The sequence below is a fragment of the Micromesistius poutassou genome, assembly GCF_964030765.1.
Source record: "Micromesistius poutassou genome assembly, chromosome: 12".
Taxonomy (NCBI): Eukaryota; Metazoa; Chordata; class Actinopteri; order Gadiformes; family Gadidae; genus Micromesistius; species Micromesistius poutassou.
The window spans coordinates 6,631,488-6,657,798 of NC_140282.1; the positions used below are offsets into that span (position 1 = coordinate 6,631,488).

A 26,311-nucleotide genomic window follows, 5' to 3' on the forward strand; every position below is an offset into this window, starting at 1 on the left:
CTCACAAGGCTTTTATAGGACGCTCTTGACAACTCATATTTACGCAAGTTAGAACTTCAGCACAAATGCCGCTTTTCCACCGCCAGTACCAGCTCGACTCGACTCGACTCGCCACGCCTTTTTTGCGTTTCCATTGGCAAAAAAAGTACCTGGTACCTAGTACCGGGTACTTTTTTTTAGTACTACCTCCGTCGAGGTTCCAAGCGAGAGGAGTAGGTACTTTTGTGTGACGTAAACAGGCTGCTGGTAACTGATTGGCCAGCGGCTGTAAATGGGAATAATCACTCAAAGTTAAGTTGTGTCCGGCGTGGTTGGAGTCCACGAACCCGCTCCCGAGGGGGACACTGATCAGCGTTTCGCCGTGTGTGTCGCTCCTTTCCCGGGGCTAGAGTTAGGCTGCGCGTCGTTATGTGTGTCGGGCGTGGTTGTGTGTGTCCGGCGTGGCTGGAGTCCACGGACCGGCTCCGGAGGATCAGCATTTCGCTGTTTCGTTTCAGTGTCGTTCCTTTCCTAGGGCTCGACTTTCGCCTCTATCAACGTTACCGTATGACAACAATAGACGCGCAGTCATTGCGCTTTTTATTTTATTTTATTTCCCATCATAACCTTTCCCGGGAATCAGGAAATAGTCTTGATCAGATTCAGATTTCCCGGGAATCGCGTCTCCCGTGATTAAAACCTAATGACGACCCGCCCATGGTGGAGAGGTTCTTTTCTACGACCCGCCCACATTGAAGAGGTACTTTTTTAGATGGAAACGCAACCAAACCGAGTTGAGTCGAGGCGAGTCGAGTCGAGTCGAGTTGGTACTGGCGGTGGAAAAGCGGCAAAAGAGCTACATCAAAAACATGTGGGGTCATTTGTGGCAAACTGAGAACTGACAGAAAAGCAGGCATTGAAGAGCTAAATATATTAAGAATACTCGACTATAACAGATATGTCATCGGTTTGGCATCTAGATATACAATATATCATACTTCAAGGCAAGTGTCAATTAGAAGAAATAAACATCACAGCAAAGCTCTGACCTCGAACTAAGTGTTTTGAAAAAGCATTGCATACTCTTACACATTTTATAAATCAAAAAGCCTGACCTTCTTCGTCGACATGTAGGTTACATAAATATTTGAGTGAGAACTTCCACTAAAATATGAGCGTGATATTGCTTGGTGCCAACTCATGAAAAATGTTTTGATTCTGTGAAGCACATTAGCACTTTTTATTGTACCTTTAAACGTGCTCACAAACTGTTTTCCTGCTTGCTCTTAGTGGGTGGTCCAAGCCATGGCAATTGAATCCCTTCAATTTAATTGATTACAGCCCCCCCATAAAAATCAGACCTATCAGCACAAGATGCGCTTTTTCTTTAAGTTTATACATTTGTTTAGCATTGGTTTTGTTTCTGTTCCAACACAAATGTTCAGTTCTGACCCACAGTTAATGATTTGACCTTGAAATACACAATGCTGTTATGGAGGGTCACCAAGCGTGGAGGCGGGACCTCCTGACCACTAGGGGTGTAACGATACACTCATTCGTACCAAAATTTCTTGGTACGGGTCTAACGGTTCGATGCACGTTTCATTTCGGTACGTACCGAGAAAAAAAAAATATATATATATATTTTTGAAAAAGGTTTTTATTGGTTATCACACACTCTGTGAGTGTCTTGTCTTGTCCTGAAGTTTTGTGTTGAGGACCACAATGGAAATAAGTCCTGGACTTTATTGTGTTTTTATCCTAAATTGTATTTGATGTCTTTTCGTTTGTGTAAGTCATTTGTTTGATACAATTTAATAAATCAAATCAAAATCAAATAAAAAAAAACTAAAAACTGCTGTACCGAAAAACATACCGAACCGTGACTTAAAAACCGAGGTACGTACCGAATCGTGACTTTAGTGTATCGTTACACCCCTACTGACCACAGGAAGTGCGGCGCTCACCCCTTATTGTTGACGGGCGGGGAGGAGGGCGAGCGGGAGGGGCAGGGTCGCTTGGCAGGGGGCGGGAGCGGAGGTGGCGGCGGAGGGGGTGCGGGCGAATCTTGGCTCTCGTAGTTGTCGTCGTCGTCTTCCTCCGCCACATCTTCCTCTGAGCTGTCCAGCGTCAGGTCGATCACCTCCACCTTCTTGCCACCGCCACCTCCGCTGTGACCCGAGGACGAGGTACGCTGCTCTGCCGACGACGTCCTGCAGGAGCCTGAAGGGGGGGGGGGGGAGTAGCCCACTAAGTGTCTGTGTAGATTCTAGGTGACATGTTCATGAAATACAGATGGGAGTGGTATGAGAGTATATCATTTACAATCAGGTCAATGGTTCAATCGCGTTTTTGTTCCTATTGTTTGGTTTGACTGTTTAAAGCATGACAAACTTAAACTCAAAAGAATGATGGATATAGGGCTTGTAGCATCAAGGGATCTTTTTGTCGCCGATACTCTGCCATTTTGGGATGACTCGAGAGAGTTCCAGTAATTTAAATATACTGTAGGCTATAACCTAGGTTATATATAGCATGCGAACCCTGTGGCACTTTCAAACACATAAATGTCACACCATAATGACTCACAATTTCATGATTCATTACTAAAGAATAACCAAAACACCATTACTACCAATAACATTCCTATGCTCCTATACTCGCAAAATGGACATTGCAATGTGAAGTCACAATACACAATCCCTATTAAGATATCAGGGCAGAGATATCACAATATTTGAAATGGACACTGTTGTTTCACTGTAGTACTTTGTCTTCAGGCTTTTCATGGAAGAGTATCGATCGAGTATCGATCAACCGACCCCACAGTCCCCACCAGCGCTAGAGAGACTCACCGTCCACTCCGTTGCTGTAGGAGGCAGACGACACCTCCTGCACCTCCTTCTTCCACCTCATGGGGGACCAACAGCCGTCCTCCTTGAACTGGATCTCATCACAGTCCGTGCAGCTGTTCAGAATCTCCATGAAGAGCCTACGGACAGATGTAGCACACGTTTAACATTGACACATCTGACGTGAGGATGACAACACACAGGGCAGAGAAGCTGCACACTTTAAAATCCTTTCTTTTAGCCGGTGTTCTTCTCTCTTACTAAAACCACCACAGGGGGCCATCACCAGAGGGCTGAAGTAGCTCTGTGCCAGCTTCATTTCAACAAATATGTTGCCAGGTCCATGATAGAAAATGTTTGCAAACTTCAACTGTGGGCAAAGTCAACAGAGGCAACGCGAGTCACACCGCTAGTGCAGGAGCTAAATCAAGTAGCCAGCCTGTTAATTACAGTTCCTGTTCTGTGTCATATTAGCCCCGCAACAGCGAATGCATGTTGCTTTCTCTTCCCATCCTCTTTTAAATGCTAATTGAAAATATCAGTGAAGGGGAGCAGCAGAAATCACACTTGGTGCTCGGTATTCTGGGAGTGCAATTAGCAGAGCACCAATTATTCTAACAAATTAAATGAGTCATTCTGAACAAAAAAAAAAACACTAAAAAAAGAAAATCTGAGTCAGATGAGGTGGAGGGCCCAGATGTGCGAAGATGGTTATATATATATATATATATATATATATATAAAAACATACATACATAGGTTAGAGTAGTAGTAGTATTCCAACACTGAATTCAGCGGACCAGTACCAGTTGTAAAGGTTAGAGTAGTTGTAATAATGTAGTCACATGTAGTTTCATGTAATTGGGTTTGTAATCATATATATATATATATATATATATATGATTACAAACCCAATCTCTGTTCAAGATCATTGGCTCAACATTAACCTTCTTCTTCATTAACTAGTCGAGATAGGTCTATTAACCTGTGCCCTGGTACAAGGATCCGACCCATAATTCATGTTATGAGCTACACATGTGTGATGATACAGACACACCTCTGGGAAAACGGTTTGTAATTGTCTCTTGCACAGTTCAACCCAACCACTAGTAATCCTAACCTAACCCTTATAGTAACCCTCATCCACCACATACTAACAGTGCGGATATGTGATATGATGAATGAGATTTGTGCTTAAGGTGCGTATTGAGTATAAAATACATCCTTTATGTGCATGGTCTCTATTGCCCTGCTACTGCAAGTGAAATACTACCGCAAGTGTGTGTCCTTATCAGAAGCATTGGGGTGAACACACAGTTTCCTCACATTGGCTGCAGTGTGGACATGTGACCTGTCTTCCCACAAACAGTATTATTTGTATTTGTGTAGGTTTCTACACAAGTTGAACCTTTTTAACTGAGGTTAAAAAACGACATTGGTGCACCGCCTTTATTCTTTACATTCCAATTTAAACTCATTTTCAATATTAGCTGCAAACTCGACCAACACAAAAAATGCACGCAGTACATATCACATCACCTGAATGTTTATTTAAAGCACTTTGCTATGATTACAAGGCTATTTGCAAGTCAATATAAACGTCCTCACTTACTATTTGCCACGGCAGCATTTTGGTGACCAGCACAGACTTTATTCTCCCCTTCTAGATTACTTGCATATCTATTAAGCAAATTAAGTAATCCATTTATTTTTTAAACCTAATGGGACTTTGGTAAAACGAACATCACAAGAATATTGCACAGTATTCTGAGTCATTTCAACATCTACTATTACAGTTAACAGCTATTAAGTTATGAATTACAGAACGACCAGTCTAGATTTCTGTGGAAACTCATTTAAATGTTAATATAATGTTACTGTGGTCAAGCACTTTTAAATATACGTCCATTCCCAAACAATTATGCTTATGTTTACCAAATGTTTATTAGTCAGTTTGGTTTCATTTTCTATCAAATTCAGCAGCTGTACATTTCGAGGGATCTTGAAAATGCTTTGTGTAAGAACAGGCCTCGCATATGAAATGATTATGGGGAGGGTTCCATCAACAATCACAGCCTAGATCACCATGGAAACTCATTTATATGTTAATCTGACTAAACTGTAGCAGAATGCCGCTGAAAAAACATGACATATGTATAATGACTTCCAAACAGTGCATTGTGGGTTGCACCGGGTAAGGAAAATAACTCAAACATGGGCTTAGAGAACACCCGACACAGCTACCAGGCGTAACACACAGGCTTCACACGCCAGCTACGCAGTGGACATCCTCATTGGTCAAAGGACCCTATCGGTGTAAGTGATACAACCGGAACAACAAAGTCATTTTTACAAATGATATTGGAAATGGTTGTTTTATTGAAGCCAGGAGAGACAGTAACAATGACGTTTCTGACACGTTCAATTTGTATTATTTTCAAACATGAGTCAGCAACAACACATCAAGAGTTTAATGTCCCTATAAAACACACCGATAAGGCAGCACCATTTAGAGTGCTATTATTAATTACCAGGTGCTTCTGGCCCGGTAGTTTACGCTGTGGGTCACCGGCGCATCACATCAACATCACATCAACAGAAACTACCGCAACTCTGCAAGTCAATGGAAGCGGCTAATGAAGCAAATGCAAATGAAAATGCTAAAACACAATGATGAACACCTTTTCTGAATCCGGGTAAGACCAAATGACGATTATCTTGGGGCATCCCTAAAACGAGGGCAGACATTTAAACAATGCATGCGACGCAGCACTAAGCCAGTAGTGGTGCTGAATGTTGTGTTATGGCCATTAGGACTCGGTGGTGGTGGGTGTGTGTGTGTGTCTTACCCGTCGATTATGAGGTGCTCATAGGGCGCCTTCTTGTCACAGACGGGACACACCCAGGTGGGCTTCTTCTCGTTCATCTGCAGGTACAGCGTTGCGTCGAAGCACTGCAGGTGGGAGCAGGTGAGCGCCCGGCACGGGATGGTCAGACGCATCTTGCCCAGCTGCGACGGAACGCGCACGCACATGTGTGGAAAGAGACATGCATGAACATGGGACGCCCACTCGGTAGAATGGCGAGGACCGTGTTACATGTTGCATGTACACGTCATGGTAAAAATGCATCCTAATAATAATGGCCATTGTATCAATTAGTAGGAAGCTACCTTCCTTGCTCCAATTTAAATGTGTCATGTTAGCTAGCATTTGTATCGTCGTTGTAGACAAGAAGGCCAGTTCTGACGGTTCCATGTCATAGCCTGATATGTGTAGATTCCTTTAATGGCTGTGTCATCTTTGGACATGTCCACAGTGTATTGTAAATTAACTAAGACTCTTGCCTCTCTAGTTAACTTAACCATGTCTGACTATAGCCAGACATGGCTAATCACCCCCCTCACATTTGTTTTGTTAATATTAGACCTACAATCCTTTTGATGTGACCACGATGGAAAAGTTTCCCTCGAAGAATCTAAGAGACCCATTGATTGTCTGTAGATGCTCAGTAAATGCTGCCAGTGTCTCTTCTTCCCATGCTCCATTAAACCAAATACTTTGCCACCATGAAGAGTCTTATAATAAATGATTATCATCTCACAAACACACAGATACTCCACACACACACACACACACACAAATAAAGAAATAACTCAAACAACAAATGAGTGTTGTGCCAAACGGGCGTAAGGTAAGTGGGAGACGGGAGCCGACAGTATGTGAAAGCGAGGAGATTGTTTACCGGGCAAAGTAAGGACACCCGCAGGCTGGTGGTGGCTATCTCACTGTCCGGATCTGCTGTGAGCTTCTCTTTGACTGTAATGGAAGAACAAAACATCACACACACACACACACACACACACACACACACACACACACACACACACACACACACACACACACACACACACACACACACACACACACACACACACACACTCTTAAAACATATAAATCGTGATGTTTACATGGAATAAACAATGTTCATCGTTGCTGTGCATAGTATATCCTAATTTCATTCATCTCAATATAGAACCTGAAAGACCATCAACAATAACATGGATTAATGTTGAGTGCTTGCATGAGGTGTCAAGACCCCTTTGATGTGAAAAAACCTTTAAACCTTGATATTATATGGCATTTGATTTCATAGCCTTACCATTCTGTCGTTCATTTTATTTTGATCTGGATATCATATCGAGGTACGTGAAAGCCAAGCATGATACATCATCAAGTTAAAACATCGGCCCGCTGAACAACACACAACTGCTTTTACAGATCTGTTTGCAGGGGTCGATGCAGAAAGCTTGAGGATCAGAGTTGGATATAGATATAGATAGAGGATCAATATCACATTTCACAATTACAGAAAGCTGGAAGATCAAGCCTCCGTTCAGCTATTATCTCAGAGTTGATTCGGAGGACCGACACACCCTCACGTGATAAGACATTTAGCCAACAAATCTGGCTAAATGTGGATGGAGTTGTAAGAAAAGTGTGTTACGGGTGTCTTACTGAGTGCCCGCGAGTGGTCTGGGTTCCTGATGCCTTTGGAGCGTAGCCTCTGTAACAAGATAGTGGACGACTGCTGCTTCACCAGGTACACTGCCATGGAGTAGCTCTGTGGACACACACGTTTCAGATGTGCACACACACACACACACACACACACACACACACACACACACACACACACACACACACACACACACACACACACACACACACACACACACACACACACACACACACACACACGATGTACAATACTAGGAAAAACAAGGGCAGAGCTCCTAGTGGACCTCTATACTGGCTGTGACTTTGTTTCATTGTAGACATCCCCAGGAGAGGCAAAGTAAGGCAAGGAAACCTTATTTATATAGCACTTTTCATACACAAGGCAGACTCAAAGTGCTTCACATTGAAACATAGTCATACAATAAAATGAAATAATAAAATAGATAAGTAAAAGAAAACTTTAAAAATGCATTGTAGAAAGTACAATGTGTTTAAGATTTAGCAGAAAGGGCCAATGCACTACTACTTGAGGATGTACGAAATGGCCAGCAGGTTGTAGGTAAAAGAAAAGATGTGTGATGATGTATGGGTGACAAGGACCAATGAGAGGTGATTGTCACTTTAGATGAGCAATTCAGAACACACTTCAGCGACAAAGGGCATACAGCACGTTACAGGAGTGCTGCTATTTAGACAGAGAGAGATTTAGAGTCTGTATGTCTACAATGCCCCAGATTTGAATAAATCTGGCCATGAAAGTGTCAGTGTCTGAAAAGATTCCTTCTGTCAAATGTAGTGCTGCAATGGTAAGCCGTCAATTTTTGATAATCAATTTAACCCTTTTATGAAGGACAAATACTAAACATTTTCTGCTTAATGCTTCATTGATTTAAAATGTTGGTTCACGGATCAATTAACAATAAATACTATTTAAGCCTTTGGACTCTGGTAACTTGGGATGGGGATTTGCTATTAATTAAAGCTTAAAACTAAAATTCTTGTCTAAATGATTAATTGATTAATCTGGGAAAAAAATAATTGTTCAATTTATCAACTCAATGAATTGTTAGTTGCAGTTCTAGTCAAATGTGGCAAATTGTGACATATTACTTTTGTGTTTTTTTTAAGTTACATTCCAGCAGTTTGAACTATAATGTAATAATTTATCTGGTTGTACCAGCCGAAGCAACTTGGTAACCACATTCACAGTAAGCAATAGCTACTGTTGGTGGTACAGGCTGAGTGACAGCAATATTACCGGTCTGTGAACTGATTTGGTAAGGCTAAATTTGTGCACATTTGTGCGCAGCAATATTGCCAATAATAAAATTCCTGCCCAAGCATTCATGGATTGCACTCAAATGTGTCTTGTGATCGATTGACAAGAAACGTATCCGGAAAAAAAGTACAGCTTAAACGGTAATCTGATTTAACAGTTTATTCAGACAGTTAATTAGACATTTCGTTGTAATGCACCACGCATGCCACTAGAGGGAAAATCAATCTGCATGTAATCGGAAGGAGCAGCATATATGTGATCAAAGACTACTAGTTATTGTCAAATGTAAAAAAAAAATGTACTTACCCGTCCGATCTCTGAGGTCCAGGACACCACGATGGTGTTGGGCACGGTGGTGGACAACCGCACCAGGGAGGTAATGTTGATAGGGCGGCTCGGTCGCTTCGGCTCCACGCCGTTTTTGGTTGGAGGAAGAAAACCCTGCACAGCCAAAATATCCAAAAAATGGTATCTATTCTACTCGCACACATCACTAGTTTGAATGGCTATTTCTGTAGATTAAAGGACAATTCCAGTATTTTGAACATTGAGCCCCCTTTCTGGTTTGTCTAGGATGAAACAGAGTGGTTGACACCAAAATTTTGACTATTGATCCAGTCTTGGGTATTTGGCTCATTTAGAATCGCCCCTGCCTGCTTCAGAATGGCTGGCTATGGGCACTCATAAAACTGTCCTTAAAACAACCCTAAACATTTGTTTCCAGAAATATGCAACTCAACTCGTAGCGAAATACAGTTTCTGTCGTGTTTTATTTGGCATTTTGTAAATCCATTGATTTCTGTTGGAAGACTGATTGCTCGTTGAAAGGGGGGCTGGTTGTAGTCTTTTCGCTCAGTCTAGCCCTACTGTTGATATGGAGAACCTAGTGAAAGACTACAACCAAACGCACAACAGCCCCATTTCCGTTTCCGGTTTGGTTTCTGTTTCAATGGGATTTACAAAATGCCGAATAAAACACGACAGAAACTGTATTTCGCTACGATACTTGATTTGGAACATCAACAAACACCACTAACCACTCGGTGAGTTGCACATTTCTGAAAACAAACGTTTTTTAAGGACAGGTTTGTGAATGCCCGTAGCCAGCCATTCTGAAGCAGGCAGGGGAGATTCTAAATGAGCCAAATACCCAAGACAGGACCAATAGTCAAAATTTCGGTGTCAACCACTCTATTTCATCCTAGACAACCCAGAAAGGGGGCAAAATGTTCAAAATACCGGAATTTTCCTTTAAACAGTGAAATGACTGTGTTGCAAGAAAATCAATGAACAGAATACATTTTGGAGAGGGACAGAGAAACTAATACCAAGTGTAATTTACACTTACACTCACTTACTTAATTTACACCCACTAAAGCGAGTTTAGCTAGATCATGTCCATGTGTGCAAGTCCAATGCAGAAGATCACCTGCTATGCTAACCAGTTACACAACTGGTTAGCATGCCGTGATGCATAAATACACTACAGCTTTGGAAAATACTCCCAATAATGACCCTCACCGGCAGATTGCAGGGCTTCCCGTTGACTTTCACGCAGAGATTGGGTGGAAAATGGTCTTCCTGTGGACAACTGGTCTCAGACAGACAGAATCTCAGCTGAACCTGAACTGAGAAGTCACATTTGGTCCCCGAGATGTCCCTGCAGAGCAACACAGAAGCACCATTAACAGTGGCCAGAGATCGATCTGTCTGTCGCAGACTGCTTGAATTCTTGTTGAGTATGTGTGTGTATGTGTGTGAGTATTGTGTTGTGCGTTTGTCAGTGCGGTTGAAACTGTTTCACAATTGATCTTTAGTGCTGGTCATTTGTTTAGGCATGTTGGTCTTATATTATTATATACAGTGCGTTGCCTTCAGTTATTTTTGTAAACCATTTGAAATATATCAATGTCGATTATGAATGACAAATTTGTGTCAATTATTGATGGCAATCAAATCCATCTGAATTCCAGGTTGTTGTTTTCAAATCAAGGTTTGAGTCCAGCTTCAATTATGTGATGAGGGTAGGCTTGAAGGAGGACGTGGGTGTTGTGGGTGTTGTAAGAGCTGGTGTGTGGTTGCAGGAGGAGGTGCTGAGTTGGAGGAGGAGGAGGTGGTGTGGGTAAGAGCAGGAAGTGATGGAGTTAAAGCAGGTTAAGGAGGTGTGAGTTAGAGGAGGAGGTGCTGGAGTTACAGCCAGTGGAGGTGTTGGGAAGTGATTCAGTAAGAGGAGGAGGAGTTGATGGAATTTGTGGAGGAGCAGGTGGAGGTGCGGGTTAATGGAGGATGAAGCGTTGCAGGTTAGAGGAGGTGATGGAGTTAAAGGAGGAAATGATGGAGTTAGAGGAGCTGTTCTTACATGGAGCCGCTGATCTGCTGGACCTGCTGTGGGGTCAACGCAAAGGCAAAACACGTCTCCTGAAACCGCTGGCTGCTGTCTGAAGCTGAGACAGGAGAGGGAGAAAGAGACAGTAAAGCAGAGACTAACACAGAACCCGATAATAAGTCAGTGCCAGATGCTATTTAACATTGAGAGGTCTAGAGGCAACTGGAGAAAAAGAGCCACTTGTTTCCTTTGTGTCTTTGGATTTATTGTATTCTCAAGGCATAAACAAGTCATAAAGTGGAATTAAGTAGCAGCACATCACCATGATATGTGATATGCTATTTCTACCAGCAACAACAAACCTTGAGGCTGGACAAGTTTGGAGTGGTTTCAGCGGACCTGAGATGAAGAAGTCCCTTTGGCCTTATCTTATGGGCACATTCCACTAGGTACATTGAGTCATTGGATATGATTTAAATAGGTACACAACGGTACCCAATGCAAGAAACACTCGTACACACAGATTTCATACAAACGTTTTAAGAGCACATCTTGCAATCATGAAAATACTCTGTATGCACAAATCGATGAGTGGTCTAGACCAAAGCAAAAAACAACAACGCTATTCAGCCAAACGTTTCCAATTTAATGGCTAGACAAGGGGTCAGCAACCTGCGGCTTTCCACCCCCCCCTCAGTGGCTCCCTGTAGCTTTGAAAAATTGGAAATAAATATTATCTTTTTTCTTTCAAAGGGGACTCTTCTTATTGTGGGGATCAAGGTGATACTGTGACAAAATAAAACAGAAAAAATGTTTTTCACCTTCTACAAATACAAATTTCATAAATGCAACAAACTATAGTTTATTAGTTATTTTATATATAGTATAACTATACATACAACTTTATATGCTGAGTATTACTTCTCTTAACAACTCTAAACTTCAACCTCTCTATATATTCTCTAAGGTACGGCACGCTTTAACACGGCTGATCTTCTGAAAATTAAATTAGATCAAAAAATGTATCTTCTGAAAATTAAACTACCAGTTATTTCGGGGTGCAACCCTCTGCACTTGCCCAAACATTTCTGCCTTACATCCTACTTTCCAAACAGTTTAAAGCTTTAACGGGTAATTAAATCCCTGTTTTAACAGAGGAACTTATGACCCGCCTAAGATCCGAGCAGTCGTGACAGTCGTTAAGGTTTAATAAATCACTGACACATTAGGTTCCGTAGGAGAGCAGGGGTGTTGCGCTGTTCTAATGACACACGTCACACTTGCTTGAACTTGGGTGAGCAGGCAATAGAAATCAACCACTCTGAAAAAAACTTTCTTAACCTGTAGGAGCAGACTTCATGTATTTTACAGAACTCAAACCCGGTTTAGCAACTTTATTCCATTTTGTTAAAAAATAACACTGAATGGTTCACCATTCCGTTTTTGACCAAAATAAAAGGGATTTTTGGGTTTACTACCCCAAATTATTAAATATGAAATGAATAATATTTTTGTTTTAAAGTAGTCATGTCAACAACTCAAACTACAAGGACACATTTATCGCTTGACGTTGCCAAACCGTCGGTTGGAATCTATATTTAAATTAATCCAAAGTATTTGATTGCATACACTGCTCTGCCACTACCTAAGCAGCTAAATGTTCTGTTTCATTTTATAGATTCAAAGGGAGGTCTTCAAACTCAGCATTCGTGAATCTGATGTGGCACACTCGTACGAGTTCAATGTACGCACAAAAGTAAGACCAAGTTAAGAGAATAATAAAAAAATATTCTTGCATGAGACCCAATGTCTCCCATAACAATAAAGGACTGGCAAGAACAATAAAATAAGTCTTTCACGATAGACACAACTGATATAATAGAGGAATCACACCTGACAGTTGGACAGAGACTTAGGCACACTAGAAGCCACATTATGACCTTCACTCTTTGCACAATTTTGGAGCCGTAGAATAAGATTAACTGCGGGATCAGACAATAAAATCTCACGAAAAGACACTAGCCAGCAGACAGACAGACAGACAGACACACACACACACACACAACATGCTTGTGGTCTAAATATTGATCAGAACAATTTTTTGTACATATACTCCTTTCTGGAAAAGGAAAATACATTTGAATTGAGGAATGCCTGGCGTAAAACACACAACCCTACACACAAAGAAGAAGAAGTAGACAAACATTGACTGTTTTTAATAGTATCTATGTCAGCTGTATGTGAAATAAGTGTACCACCTGCAGGCTACATGCGGGAGAAATAAATGCCATTATATGACATGCCACTGTGAAATTATTATTGATGCCTTGATTACTAAAAATAGATGCAGTGTGCCATGTGAGTGGCAGGATCATGAAAGCATCAAGACACGATCGCATTAAATCACACACACACAAACAGACGCACCCACCCACACGCACACGACCGCACAGACACACACACAGTAGCTAAACGCAAAGTGTGGAGATAGAATTGATTGAGGCATGTCTCTCTCCCTCCGCCTCCATTAATGGTTTTTGCATGCACACACAAACAGTATAATACAATATGCATGTTAAAATTGGTTGCGATGATTGGCAGTTTTCAGCCGCTTGATAATATGCAGTCTCAGATGCACCCGAGCAGAGTGTGTATACATCTTCCTTTAAATTGGGCGACGTTTGTTACATTACTGTGGACATTTTCTTTCTATGGCTTTTTTTATCCATCATGTTTATTTTTTGTTAGGCTTTTCTTGGTTTTATCCCTGGTTGTTTCTATGTTGTTTACGAGGGCAGCACCCTAGACGTTGAGTGATCAAATCGTTGTTCAGAGAGCCCCAAGTTGAATCAAATTCTCTGTGCATGAAAATAACCACATAGAACATGACATACTGTAGATGGTTAAGATACAGGAATTCCATTACATATTAATCAAGGAAAAGAAACCAATGCTTACAGGAGAACTCATTCTTCCCAAGGAGACATTGGCTAAAACCATGTTAGATCCACAGGACACACCAGCGTATGAAAATGGAAAATCTTGACGTGCTGCAACGACTATAACCATCTGAACTGTTACCGTAGGAAGATCTTGCCGAGCTGTTAACTCAACTCAGTCCTGTTTTGTATGCAATTGATTGCTGTGATTGTATGCAACTCAAGGATGTACATAAACAAAGTAAATAGTAAGGCAAGCAAACCCTTGATTGATCCATGGTGTGGTCTTGTCAAAGTGAGTTATAGTTTGGAATATATTCGATATTCACACTCCATAATGAACTGTCTTAAGAGGAGAACTAAGGGGACAACCTGTGGTTGGTCTAGCGACATTAACAAAAAATTGAAAAGCCAAAACAATGGCGTTATTGCGGTGCAAAACTTTAGGAATCATCAGTCAGTGTCCAGATGTTATCACTACCAGACCCACGTTTGGAACCGCTGAGTGTGCTTCTCGCTTCTGGCTTTAGATGGCGGAGCGTGACTATTTATTTAATATACATCCTTTATTTTTCCATTGGTTATCATGTAATGTTATGGTTGGATTTAGCCAGTGATCGTGGATGGCATCCAAATGTGTTCCCATAGCGCGACATGTATCCATACATGGTTCAAACAGACAGCAGGGGCACATAGGGCTAGAGTGGAGGGAGTCTTATGACACTCTGGGTCAAATGTCCTCTAAAAAATATGGAAATCTGCCAATGTGCTCCATCCATTACTTTTATTGTACTATTTTATTGTGCGAATAAATAAACTAAACTTAATCATCAAATTATCCTGTGCAGTGTCAGTGACAAGTGAGCCTATTCAAATACCAATGGTCAGCAGCATTGCTTTATAGTGTAAAATATCTTCAAGTTCCCATGACATGCCACATGGTGTGGTGTGATTAGCCGTTACAAGCCGTTTTGGAAATCTGCCCCTTATAACATCACAGGTGGGCGTGTCCGCCTAGGCATGTCATGGGACCTTTAATGAACCAACATAACTTATACACAATCAAATAAACAACAATACTTATATAAATACACATACACATAAAAACACCAGTGTTTAAGTGTGAGCTAAAGCATGCGAAAAATTTCAGGGAAAGGGTAGTTGTAGTGTCCTACCTTGTAAATGGCCTTGCTACTTTTTAATTTACAGTTTACACTACACACAATATTTTCACACAAGATCTTCAACCAGCATAACCTATTCACAGAGGAATAGCATCATTATTAATGCTTAAACACCATTCTAGCATGCTCCACAGCTAAATGTCACAACACACACACACCTTGCGTTCCTGTCCCCAGCTGTGGTAATTAGTGTGTATGATCTGCATAGGGACACTGTGCTCTGCAATGTGTTGATAGTGCTTGTTATGTATTCCTGGACCTGCCCTTATATGGCCATTCACACTGAGCAATGTTTGTACCTGTATCCTACCAGCCATATTATCTATACCACAACATACAGTATGTGGTCGGCTCATCAGCTCAGCACTGATTATTTATCAGCACTAATTATTTATCTATATTCTATTAACTGTTTAGATCACTGAAGGACAATTTGTGGTAAGATAGAAAACGGATTGAGCAGGTGCAATCTCTATAGCGGTGATGCTCAACCGGTGTGCCAGGCTATGCATGCCATAAAATTGTTTGGATTTGATACTTAATCCTGCCATGGGTTTGAGAATATAATTGGTACCATTCATGATCTGCTTCATTTTTTAGTTCATTGCTTCATGCAGGCATATGCAAGTTCTTTCTTCATTCAATAAAAAATAGACAAATAATGCAATTGCCTTTTATGAACCATGATCCATGGGATACTTTGACAGACTGCTATATAATATTGCGAGAACAGCTATCCATTGTTGAACAATTTATACAAACACACACACACACACACACAGACACACACTAGTATAATAGTAGATGCCGTTTATGTCTGATATATTTTTTTTAATAATGTTGGTTAATAACATAACTCTGCCTTTTTTTCCTGCAAAAATATGTGCTGAAATTTTGCTCAAAAATCCCTGCTAAGTTTAAGATCAGACGTCTATAGATCATCTGAACCAATTGTGTGTCATTTGAGGTAGTGTTTAATAAGAACATTTTTGGAGTTTCCTGAAATTCCCACTGTACAGAAAAAGACAAGAGGCAACATTTTTCAGAATGTACAATAAGACATGTTTCAGAAATACAAATCCATCGGGCAGCGGGGCTGATAGTTTGATTTTGATTTATTTTTCCTATTGGAAAATTGCCACCAACCTTGTTGACAACCTTACCAGGAATACAAATGTCATAGTCGAAGTTGAAAACTTTTCTTCAATCAGGGGCTGAGCTATAGGCGTTACCAATTCAGAATAATAATAATACCTAAACCCTGGAATAACAATAGGTATCCAAAGATACTCTGTAAATACCTAATAACAATAAAAAAATACATTGTATTACAACCCCTAAGGTGCTTCATTGTATTCAGTTTGGTTGTGGCATTAGAGCTGCATGGGGAAGTGTATATTACTAGTAGGTCTTTGTTAATGGATTAGTGGAGCATTGGATAGAATTGGGCTAACTTCATATCATACATAATCTTTTCTTTTTTTATTGCAATGACCCAGATCCTGCCTATTTGCTCAGGTTGAGGACATAACCGTAGGCGTGTAGTTGCACTGCATTGTGGGAAATAATGAGGAACATGGCTACTTCAATGTTCAGATTATAATGTTTAAGCTAATTGTAAGTCAATTGTCTTCTGCATTACCCCCATATCACATAGTACAGTACTAGCCAAACACAAGGTGTTTTTCTCTGGGTCAAGGCCATATCACTAGTATCCTATGGTGTGGGGAGAACCAACCAGTTTTTTCACCTACAGGTTCGCCTTCCTCTTAAATTTATGGACTTAGCGCCAAGAGACAATTGTCCATGGAAAAATATGGTGGCAACTCATATTCTGCCGTATTCCGTTGTATTTGAAATAAATGTTTTGGAGACAAACCGTATATTGCAAATCCTAGAAATTCTATTGCTGGTCAGATTTGATTTAATACAGAGAAATGAAAGATCATTTCTGCTGACAAATTTGTTACATTGTGAAGAAACACAATGGATTTGGATACGTTTGCTTCTTCAGTAGGAATAGCAGCCAAGGTACTAGGCCCAGCCTAGCCTTCCCCCTAACTATTTTCTAGAATGTGTTCTAATGATCAAGCAGGCAGAATTTTTTTCAGGCTTAGTTTAAATGTCAAAACATGTGGTTTTGATTGCTATAATAATAAGCCCATACAATTATTTTCATTAAGAATTGTACGAACAAGCCAAAGCTCCGCTGCTACGGTCAGTGAGATTATTTCACACCATTCTTACCAATGCATTCATATTTGAAGCCATTTCTCGGACCACGGCAGAAAGCTTTGTTTCTTATAATTTGCATTTCACAGCTAGTCCATCAGCCCTACACACATCCCCATTATTTCCCTTCCCTTTGTAGGAATTTGAAAAAACACTTAAATAAGAAAACTCATTATAATGCACAAGAAGCTCGACACAAACACGGCGGCATTCTCCTTGTGGCTGGAGATATGGTGATTAAATCATGTATAATGCATTCACACCAAATTGATATCCAAGAGAAACCCAGGGGCCGGGCTATGCGAGCTTGATGGATAATGAGACTTGATGAGAGGGAATTAGGCAGCCAGTAATGATCTTATAATGTAATGCAAAGATGGATTGTGGATTGAGAGCACACGCTTGCAAGTCATATATATATATATATATATATATATATATAAATAGATGTATACATATCTTGTATATATAAATATTTCTTACATTACACATCTTCCCTGGTCTCTTTGTTTTCCTGTGGGCGTAGCAACTGTAACCCAGCATCACGTGTTACTTAACAACAGGTGAGGCAGTGAGTGGGAGGCTGGAAAGTGGGGGCATGGAGGGTGAAAAGAGGGAGGTAACACAATGAACGAGCTAATCATATGAGAGAGAAGGGGAGGGAGAGAGAAAAAGAGAGAGAGCGAGAACGATCGGGCAAGCAAGATAACGATAAGCCGCGAGAAAGTGTGTGGGGGAAGGGCATCCTCAGTAGAGAGAGAGAGAGAGAGAGAGAGAGAGAGAGAGAGAGAGAGAGAGAGAGAGAGAGAGAGAGAGAGAGAATGTTCAGAACAGAACAGGCAAGCGAATGAGTGACTACGTGTTGAGATGAGGAACGGGGGGGGGGCACATGGGGTTGGCAAATGATTGATTGTGTGAGAGTGAGAAAGAACGAGAGCTGGAGTGAACAGTGATTTGGAGAGGATGGAAAGGATAGACACCGACAGCCATAGAGAAGACAGACAGACAGTGGATAAAAGGATAAATAACTATTCACCAGTGGGCTTCATTATGACTATCATTATCATAATAAAGAGGCTCCTCTCCTCAAAGCTAGGGCTGTCTATTATTCATTTGCAGCCAATCAAATCTTCAGCCTCCAGAAATGAGCTCCATCATCTTTCTCAGGCGTTTTGTCTTGACAGTATATCTCTGCATCCCTCCCTCCATCTCCTCCCTTGCTGCACCCTCCCTCCTACTCTCCCTCCCCTCTTTCCCTCACTCTCCAGCCTCCCTCTCTACTCTCCCTCTGCACTCTCCCACCTCCCTCTCCTGCCCTCCCCCCTCATACTCATCCAAAGTAGCATATAGCACTATGATAACCTTGCTTGTACCATCCCTCTCTCTTGGTATGTTAATAACTAAAGTGTGCATTATAATTTATTTAAATGTTAATAAGTAAGTTGGTGTTAGGCTTTATTCGTATGTGTAGATTTCTTTGCGAACATGTGAGCATGTGAGTGTGAGTGCCTTATACCTCAATACTTTGCATTGCGATTTTCTTTAGGGGAAAAACAAGCTGAGAAAGGAGGCAAAAGAACAGAGCGAATAAGAGGAGAGAAACATGGAGAGACTAGCAGAGAATGAGAGACATGCAGAGAGAGACTAGTATAGAGTTACAGGAGAGAGAATTGTAGAGAGAGAGAACCTAGCAGAGAGAATAGTGAGAGAGTAACTGGCAGAAAGAATGAGGAGAGAGAGACTGGTAGAGAGAATAGGGAGAGAGCAACTGGCAGAGAGAATGAGGAGAGAGAAACTGGTAGAGAGAATGAGAAGAGAGAGAATAGCATAGAGACTGAGGAGAAAGACTGGCAGAGAGAATGAGAAGAGAGAGACTAGCATAGAGACTGAGGCGAGAGAGACTGGAAGAGAGAATGAGAAGGGAGAGACCGAGGAGAGAGAGACTGGCAGAGAGAATAAAAGAGAGACTAGCAGAGACCAAGGAGAGACTAGGAGAGAGAATGAGAGGAGAGAGACTAGCAGAAAGACTGAGGAGAGATAATGGCAGAGAGAATGAGGAGAGTGACAAGCAGAGCAAATGAAGATAGTGAGACTAGCATAGAGAATGAGAGAGACTAGCATAGAGAATGAGAGAGAGACTGGTAGAGAGAATGAGGAGAGAAAGTGGCTCAGAGCATGAGAGAGAGATATAGATAGAGAGAGACATACACACACAGTGTGATGACAGAACTGCTGGCAGCATGTTTGTACATGAAGCCGCGGGCAAATTAATCACAGGGTGCTCTCCAACTCCATTAAAATGCTAATGCAGTATAAAAGGTACACACCACATTTATTTGTGAGGCATTTCCGAGGCTCAGGAAATTCTTCCCAACATGCCTCCCAATGAATATTCCACCCAAACATGGTTCCTGCTGAACATTATTCAGTGTGAAGGTACAGAGAAGGTTGGATTATTTTGGCCTTAATATACCAGAACATGGTGTGCTCACAGACAAAAGAGCCATTTTGCCACCCCAAAAAAGTGCTGCATTGGGTTTCTTACACCCCAGTATGTGCAGGGTGCTCAGTCAAAATAGTGTCACTTTTCCAACACACCCCCAATACACACTGTGCCTGCAATTGGTCAACCCTACCACGTGAATGGATATATCTTACTGTATACGTCTTATTGTAAATATTTAGTATCTGTAAAATATAGCCGTTTGCCTCTATCTCATTAGCCCCTTTTCCACCGACAGTACCAGCTCAACTCGCCTCGACTTAGCCCGCCTTTTTTTGCGTTTCGATCACCAAAATGTGGTACCTGGTACTTTTTTAGTCTCACCTCCGTCGAGGTTCCAAGAAAGCTGATCTGATACTTGTGTGACGTAAACAGGCTGCTGGCAACTGATTGGCCAGAGTGACACCACTGGATGAATAATGAGTGCGACGTCCGAGCCTGACACGTGTAGCCCTGTCTGTTTATGTTCGCGTATGTGTTGCAGTTTCGTGCATGCATGCTATGACGACCCGCCCACGTTGAAGAGGTACTTTTAAGATGGAAACACGACGTGCCTGGAACCAAACCAAGTCGTGCCACGCTAAGTCGTGGCGAGTTGAGCTGGTACTGTCGGTGGAAAAGAGGTAATTGATTTCAAGATGAACCTGTCCGAAGCTTGTTCAATATTGCTGCATTCTTCACAGGTTGGACTAGGACTTTCCAACCAATACACTGTACACACTACACAGGCTACCATACCTTTTACCTCCACACGTCTGCCAATCAGTCTCTGTTGCTGCTTTAAAACCTCTAGTGAAAAAAACATTTGTTTACGTTAGACTACTTACTTTGAAACCCATCTGTCCTGTTTGTCCGTTTCTCCTTGCCCTCCTGTGACTGAGTGTGCCTTCTTGCTGCTATTGGAGTACTTTCACAACATACATATATTTATGTGATGTGATCCACACTTCCTTCCTGCAGCCCACCACTGCTGGAGACAAGACAGAAGACAGGTCTTCCAGTTCACGTCTTGGTAAACAAAGAGGCCCAGAGACATATTATCGAGGCAGGGTCTGCTTAATCTCCGGATATAAACACAGTGCACTACAGAGTTTGTTGAAGCAGTTTAGGCATCCTTGTCTTTGAAGTAGTGTGAGAGACGGCACAGGGCTTGTTTAATAATGCCTGCCAGACCTGGCTGGGGGTAGACACACCTGTCTCAGAGAGAGAGAGAGAGAGAGAGAGAGAGAGAGAGAGAGAGAGAGAGAGAGAGAGAGAGAGAGAGAGAGCGCGCCATTGTGGGCATTGAGAAGCCAACTGAGAAGCCAATTATAAAAAAGAAAAAGGTTGAGAGGTTTATTGAGAGAGAGCGAAGCAGAAGAACTGGACGCTACAAGACTGTTAAGGGCCAGCAGCTCACATGGCCTTGTGTGACCTCATTGTGTCTCCAAGCAGTCTATGACGGCCAGTCACACTGGCAGAAATAAACACTTGGCTAAATGCAGCCTACGTCGACAGGGAACTAACGGTCTAATACAAATAGTGATCATAAGATTGATTGATTGATGGGTGGGGGGCTCGATGGTATGGAAGCATGTAAGTTGTGAACACCTAGATGCCACTAATTGGATGAGGAGCTGGCACAGATGAGAAACACTCCTGTCTTAAAAAAACATCTGCAAGAAGAGAACAAAGCCCAAACGAGTGACCAGAAGTAAAATAGAGAGGAAAAGAGGAGGGAGAGACACAGAACCCATCTATCATTGTCGGTCTGTTAAGAAACGGATTAACTGAAAGACCATTTCATATTGTTTGGTTCAATAATATATAAAGTTATCAGAGGGATTGGGCAGAGATCCCATAGTGTTGACGGAGAGGCTCCCGACCAATTCCTCCTCATACTGATGCACTCTTTGCTTCATCCGAGGGGTTGGCTTCAATTTGACAGAATAATGTTGAGCATTTCCCACATCAGTCACACTGTGATGGGTTTCAGTTCATATCATGAATATGGATGTAGGGTCGAGCTAGAGATTTTTGCAAACAGAGTAAACAATCCATGTTTGAGGTACATGAATAGCAGCCTTGCACTAGTCTTTGACCGAAACTCACTCATATTCAATTCTAAATAGCCTTTAATGAAGTAAAACTCACAACCAGGACTTGGAAATACATAACCTAGCCACTGAGACCATAACCAAACAAAGAAAGGCTTTGTATTACAAAAAGTTAATCCCATTTCTTCTGTGACATAGAACGGTAGTGGTCACTCTGCCACGACCTACCGCAAACCAGCTTAAAAGGTGAAATATTATACCACCAGGTGTGAGTGTGATTAGCCGCTACAAGCCGTTTGGAAAATCTGCCTCTTCTGACATCACAAGTGGGCGTGTCCACCTAGATGTATGATGGATGAGTGCAATTTGCTTCAAACCACTAGGTAGACTTCATTCATTCATTCATTCAACAATGTGTACATAAACAGGTGCTTATGGAAACAATGTCAACATATGCATTGCAACCATTGAGACCTTAGGGCTAGGGATGCAAGAAATACCAACCAACTCTACTCTAGTCTACTCTTTGGTAGGTGAATCTGTTGAATAGATAATATCTCTCTAACTTTAAATAAACATTTTTTTATTAACAGCTATTAAAAATGAGATGTGTGATTCTTTTAATAAACCACCACCACCACAGTAGTTCTATGTTGTTATACATTTTACTTTCAGTTTTGATATCCAGGCATTCCTTTCGAGGGGTCATTCTTGTAAAACTGCCCGTCCACTTAACATTGGAGAACAAATCTATTTAATTCTCAAAAACAATATGCAATGACAAAGACTTTATGAAGGACTATTACATGATATGTCCTGCTTTCAAACTTGGCCAAATACATATTAACCTAATATAAAAATAAGTAGAAGAGCAAGTAAGTTAAACAAAACTATTTTTGATTACAATATTTTTGTTAACGTTTATGGTTTGCTTGACAAATCCTTGTTACCCGAGGACACATTTCCTACCCCAGTTGATCTTTCTTAGTTAAGGCTAGCAATCTGGTTTACGATCAGACTGTAATATTTACAGCCATTTACACAACCATCGCTCCTCACATTCCTTGTTTAATTGCCCGCATGTGTATGTGTACATATGCAGGGATCCATATGTATAACAAAGCCCACTTGAAAGCACAGACATGTGCTACAAAAACCATGTTTGAATGGAGTCAATCACAATAAAACATGCACACACGCATGAGACAAATGCACGCACGCACGCGCTCCATGAGCCTCACCTAGGCTGGTGGGCTTGATGAGCTCATCCAGCAGGTCGTAGAAGGGCAGTCTCTGCAGCTTGACGTCGGGGTGCAGTGGGTGCAGGGAGGCGGAGGCGGGCAGGTGGTGGTGTGGCGGCAGGCCACTCAGCTCGTGCTTCCCGGGGCCCAGCAGGGTGAGCGGCAGGAGTGCGGCCGGCGACGGGGCCCCACCCAGCCCCTCGTAAGCCAGCTGGGAGAGGCCGGCAGGCAGGGCGGCGGCGGTGGCGCCCCCTCCCCCGGGCCCGGAGCCCAGGCGGTGCGGCACAGGCGGGGCCAGCTCCGAGGGGGATACCATCTTGGCGGGGAAGCGGCGTCTGTACAACTCCTTGATCTTCATGTGCACGGCGGGGCCGCAGCCGGCCTTCAGCAGGTGTAGGGCCTTGGTCAGCAGCTCGTGCTTGCGACCGTGCTTGTTGCGCCCGGCGTAGCCCAGTAGTACCTGCAGCTCCGACACGCGCAGGCTCATCACCATTTGCTGGAGCAGGGATAGAGAGGGAGGAGGGCAGTGCTCAGTCAGTCTATTAAGCAGGAGGCACAACAGATCATGGTTCGTAGCCACCTTTTCATTAAGGAACAAGGCTGGTTGTTGTCTGAGCTGAATGGGTCCAAAATTTGCTTTCATACGTCTATAGACACTCGCTCACCTATTTCTAAAAGGTAGTTTCTGTAGGCAACGGATACAAAATACTCCAGTAGCGATCGTTATTTCTCTCCATAGCTCCAACAAATAAATTATTGTTGATGATTTTTTATCTGAATTTGGTATGCATTTATATTCTTCAGGACAAAGATAAGCAGGCAGGGATTAGAGATAGATAATTAGGGAATATGAACATAGAATATCAAGATTAAACTGTTTTTAAGTTCACAGGGAAATGAAGTCCCTATGTTCTGTTGAACCGCTGATGTTGGATGTGTGATGAATAGGATAAAGAAGTCTGTGCTCCCATGGTTTTCAAATAACAGGATGTAAAAATGGAGTCCACCCATTCTCTTTAATGAAAGAGAAGCTGGAACACACTGTGGTCCAGTCAGCCGAACTTGCTTCACCAAACATACTCTCTATTTGTCATCCTTCTCTCTCTCTGTCTCTGTTCATTCTCAATCTCTCTATCACAAACCTCCCCTCACTCTCACATTCCCTCTCTCTCTCTCTCTATCACATTCCCTCTCTCTCTCTCTCTCTCTCTCTCTCTCTCATATATATATATATATCCCAGAAGAGAACAACACAGCTCATACATGTCAATATGTGCATAAAATGACTTGCTGGTGTGTTTATGACAACTTGACAGACACACCGATAAGGCTAATGGAATCCCAGATAAGACACAACCCCGTATCAGGGCCCTACCCTGGACAGAGTTTTGGGTTGTGTGTTTATCTCAGTGTATATCTCCATGTGTGTGTTTGGCCACGGCTAAAGGGAGGGATACACTAAACCAAAGCTGACCACACAGTCCCAGACAGTCCTGGGTGGATGTTGATGTAAATGCTGCCCTGACAGGAGCCACTGTTTATGGTATAAATACAATGCCTTGTGTAGACTGAAAACATACATACAGAGCCGACAGGCAAACACACGCATGCACACATACGCGCACGCACACACACATGTAACATCAACATGCAAACTGATTTATCCATAACACACATACAAGGCGTCTGATGAATAAAGAAAAACAGATTATAATCGCTAAGCATTTAGCGTGAAAAACAACACAAGAAACATCCCAACACTGACACCATTGTCTGGACACATCTCCCAAGGGGTAGGTGAAAAGCCGTGTGCATTAAACACACAAACTAATGGTCTTCAGGTGGGACCGGGGGAGGGGAGGCCGGGGATTGCAGCAGCCATCTGGGCAGCAAGCTGCCAACCGCACCTGCAGTAGCACGACCACAGATTCCAATACATCACTCTCACTGATGAGATGGAAACCAAATAGCACAGACTGACAGGACATGAGATTTGAGGACCTTCAGGATGTAATTATGGTATGATTGGGATCGTTTAACTTTATTCTGGGTCCAATGCATGTGTTAGATAGAGCAGGTAGAAGGAAAAGGAAATACACCATGATATTATGGTTCTATATATATCTGACCGAGAAATTCACCTGCTGGCGACAGAAATGACCGGTTCTATGAAATATGGATGAGGTGGAGAGGTGGGGGTTGGGAAGGAAACGACAAGAAGCAAAAGCACAATAATGATAGGGGCCGCCCTCCTTCTCTCGCACACATACACACACACACACAATCTGCATATACACATTAACACTGGCTCACATGAAAGCACATTCCCAAAGACACACACACACACACAAAAGACTGCATCTTCTACACCCATGAATTCAAGCAAACACAAAGGAGCAGCCATCCACCACACTGCAGATAGGTTACATTTCTGTAGACAGAGGAGAAGAAAAAAAGGAGGAAAAATCCACAGCAAGATAACACAGAAGAATCTGGAGAAAGAGGACCTACCCTACGACCTACGAGACAGAAAAATGACCACACCGACCCTGACATAAGATTAATATACACACAAAACACGGACAGTACAGACAAATGACTTCATGAGGACATATAACAATTATAATAATAATAGATATGATTCTTATAGAGCTTATCTAAGCACCCAAAGACACTTTACAGGTAAACATGAAGTAAAGACACAAACTCTGAGAAAAATGAAAAAGGAGGGTGGCGGGACTAGCTGACCTTAGCCACAGTATACGCTTCTCCTATCATCTCCCCGTCTAAACTACATCCCTGTTGTATTTCACCCTGTTGTATGTTGTAAACCCCTCTAGTTGGGCACTGATGTTGCAGGGATAGCCGACAGAACATGTGTAGTGGTGAGACCAAGGGTATGCATGTGCAATTTCTTTCCACCATTCCAGTGGAGTGCTGGTGAGCGGGATGGAAGGCAGGATCCTGTAGAGCTCCACTTCCCTGTCCACTTCCCTGCCTGCACTGGCTCAACTGCTTGAAAAAAATGCTGAAGAAGTCCAAGTGTGGAATCCTTGGCTGGAGGAGAGCTGTTTTTTTCATCCCTTAATAGCAGGAGGTTGACAAGCGGTCTTCTCTCACTGCTCTTTGCCCCTTTACCTTACTCAAAGATCTGAAAAATAGGGTAAGAATCTAGGTTTGAGACACTCAAAACTGAAACCAACACTGAAACACAGAAACT

The 26,311-nt window shown here is 42.2% G+C and overlaps 1 protein-coding gene across 3 annotated transcripts in view; it reads right to left on the reverse strand.

The window, feature by feature from the left end:
* LOC311356440 (E3 SUMO-protein ligase PIAS1-like) overlaps positions 1–26,311 on the reverse strand; it is a 50,356-nt gene that overhangs the window by 4,538 nt on the left and 19,507 nt on the right. For all 3 annotated transcript variants that reach the window (XM_084476221.1, XM_084476220.1, XM_084476219.1), the window contains 9 exons: positions 23,092–23,587; positions 10,990–11,074; positions 10,152–10,290; positions 8,937–9,071; positions 7,349–7,454; positions 6,576–6,649; positions 5,681–5,841; positions 2,835–2,971; positions 1,947–2,202 (listed from right to left, as the gene is read on the reverse strand). In XM_084476221.1, coding sequence (XP_084332347.1) covers positions 1,947–2,202; positions 2,835–2,971; positions 5,681–5,841; positions 6,576–6,649; positions 7,349–7,454; positions 8,937–9,071; positions 10,152–10,290; positions 10,990–11,074; positions 23,092–23,584 — 1,586 coding nt within the window. In that variant the 5' untranslated portion in view covers positions 23,585–23,587. The remainder of the gene's footprint in view (positions 1–1,946; positions 2,203–2,834; positions 2,972–5,680; positions 5,842–6,575; positions 6,650–7,348; positions 7,455–8,936; positions 9,072–10,151; positions 10,291–10,989; positions 11,075–23,091; positions 23,588–26,311) is intronic.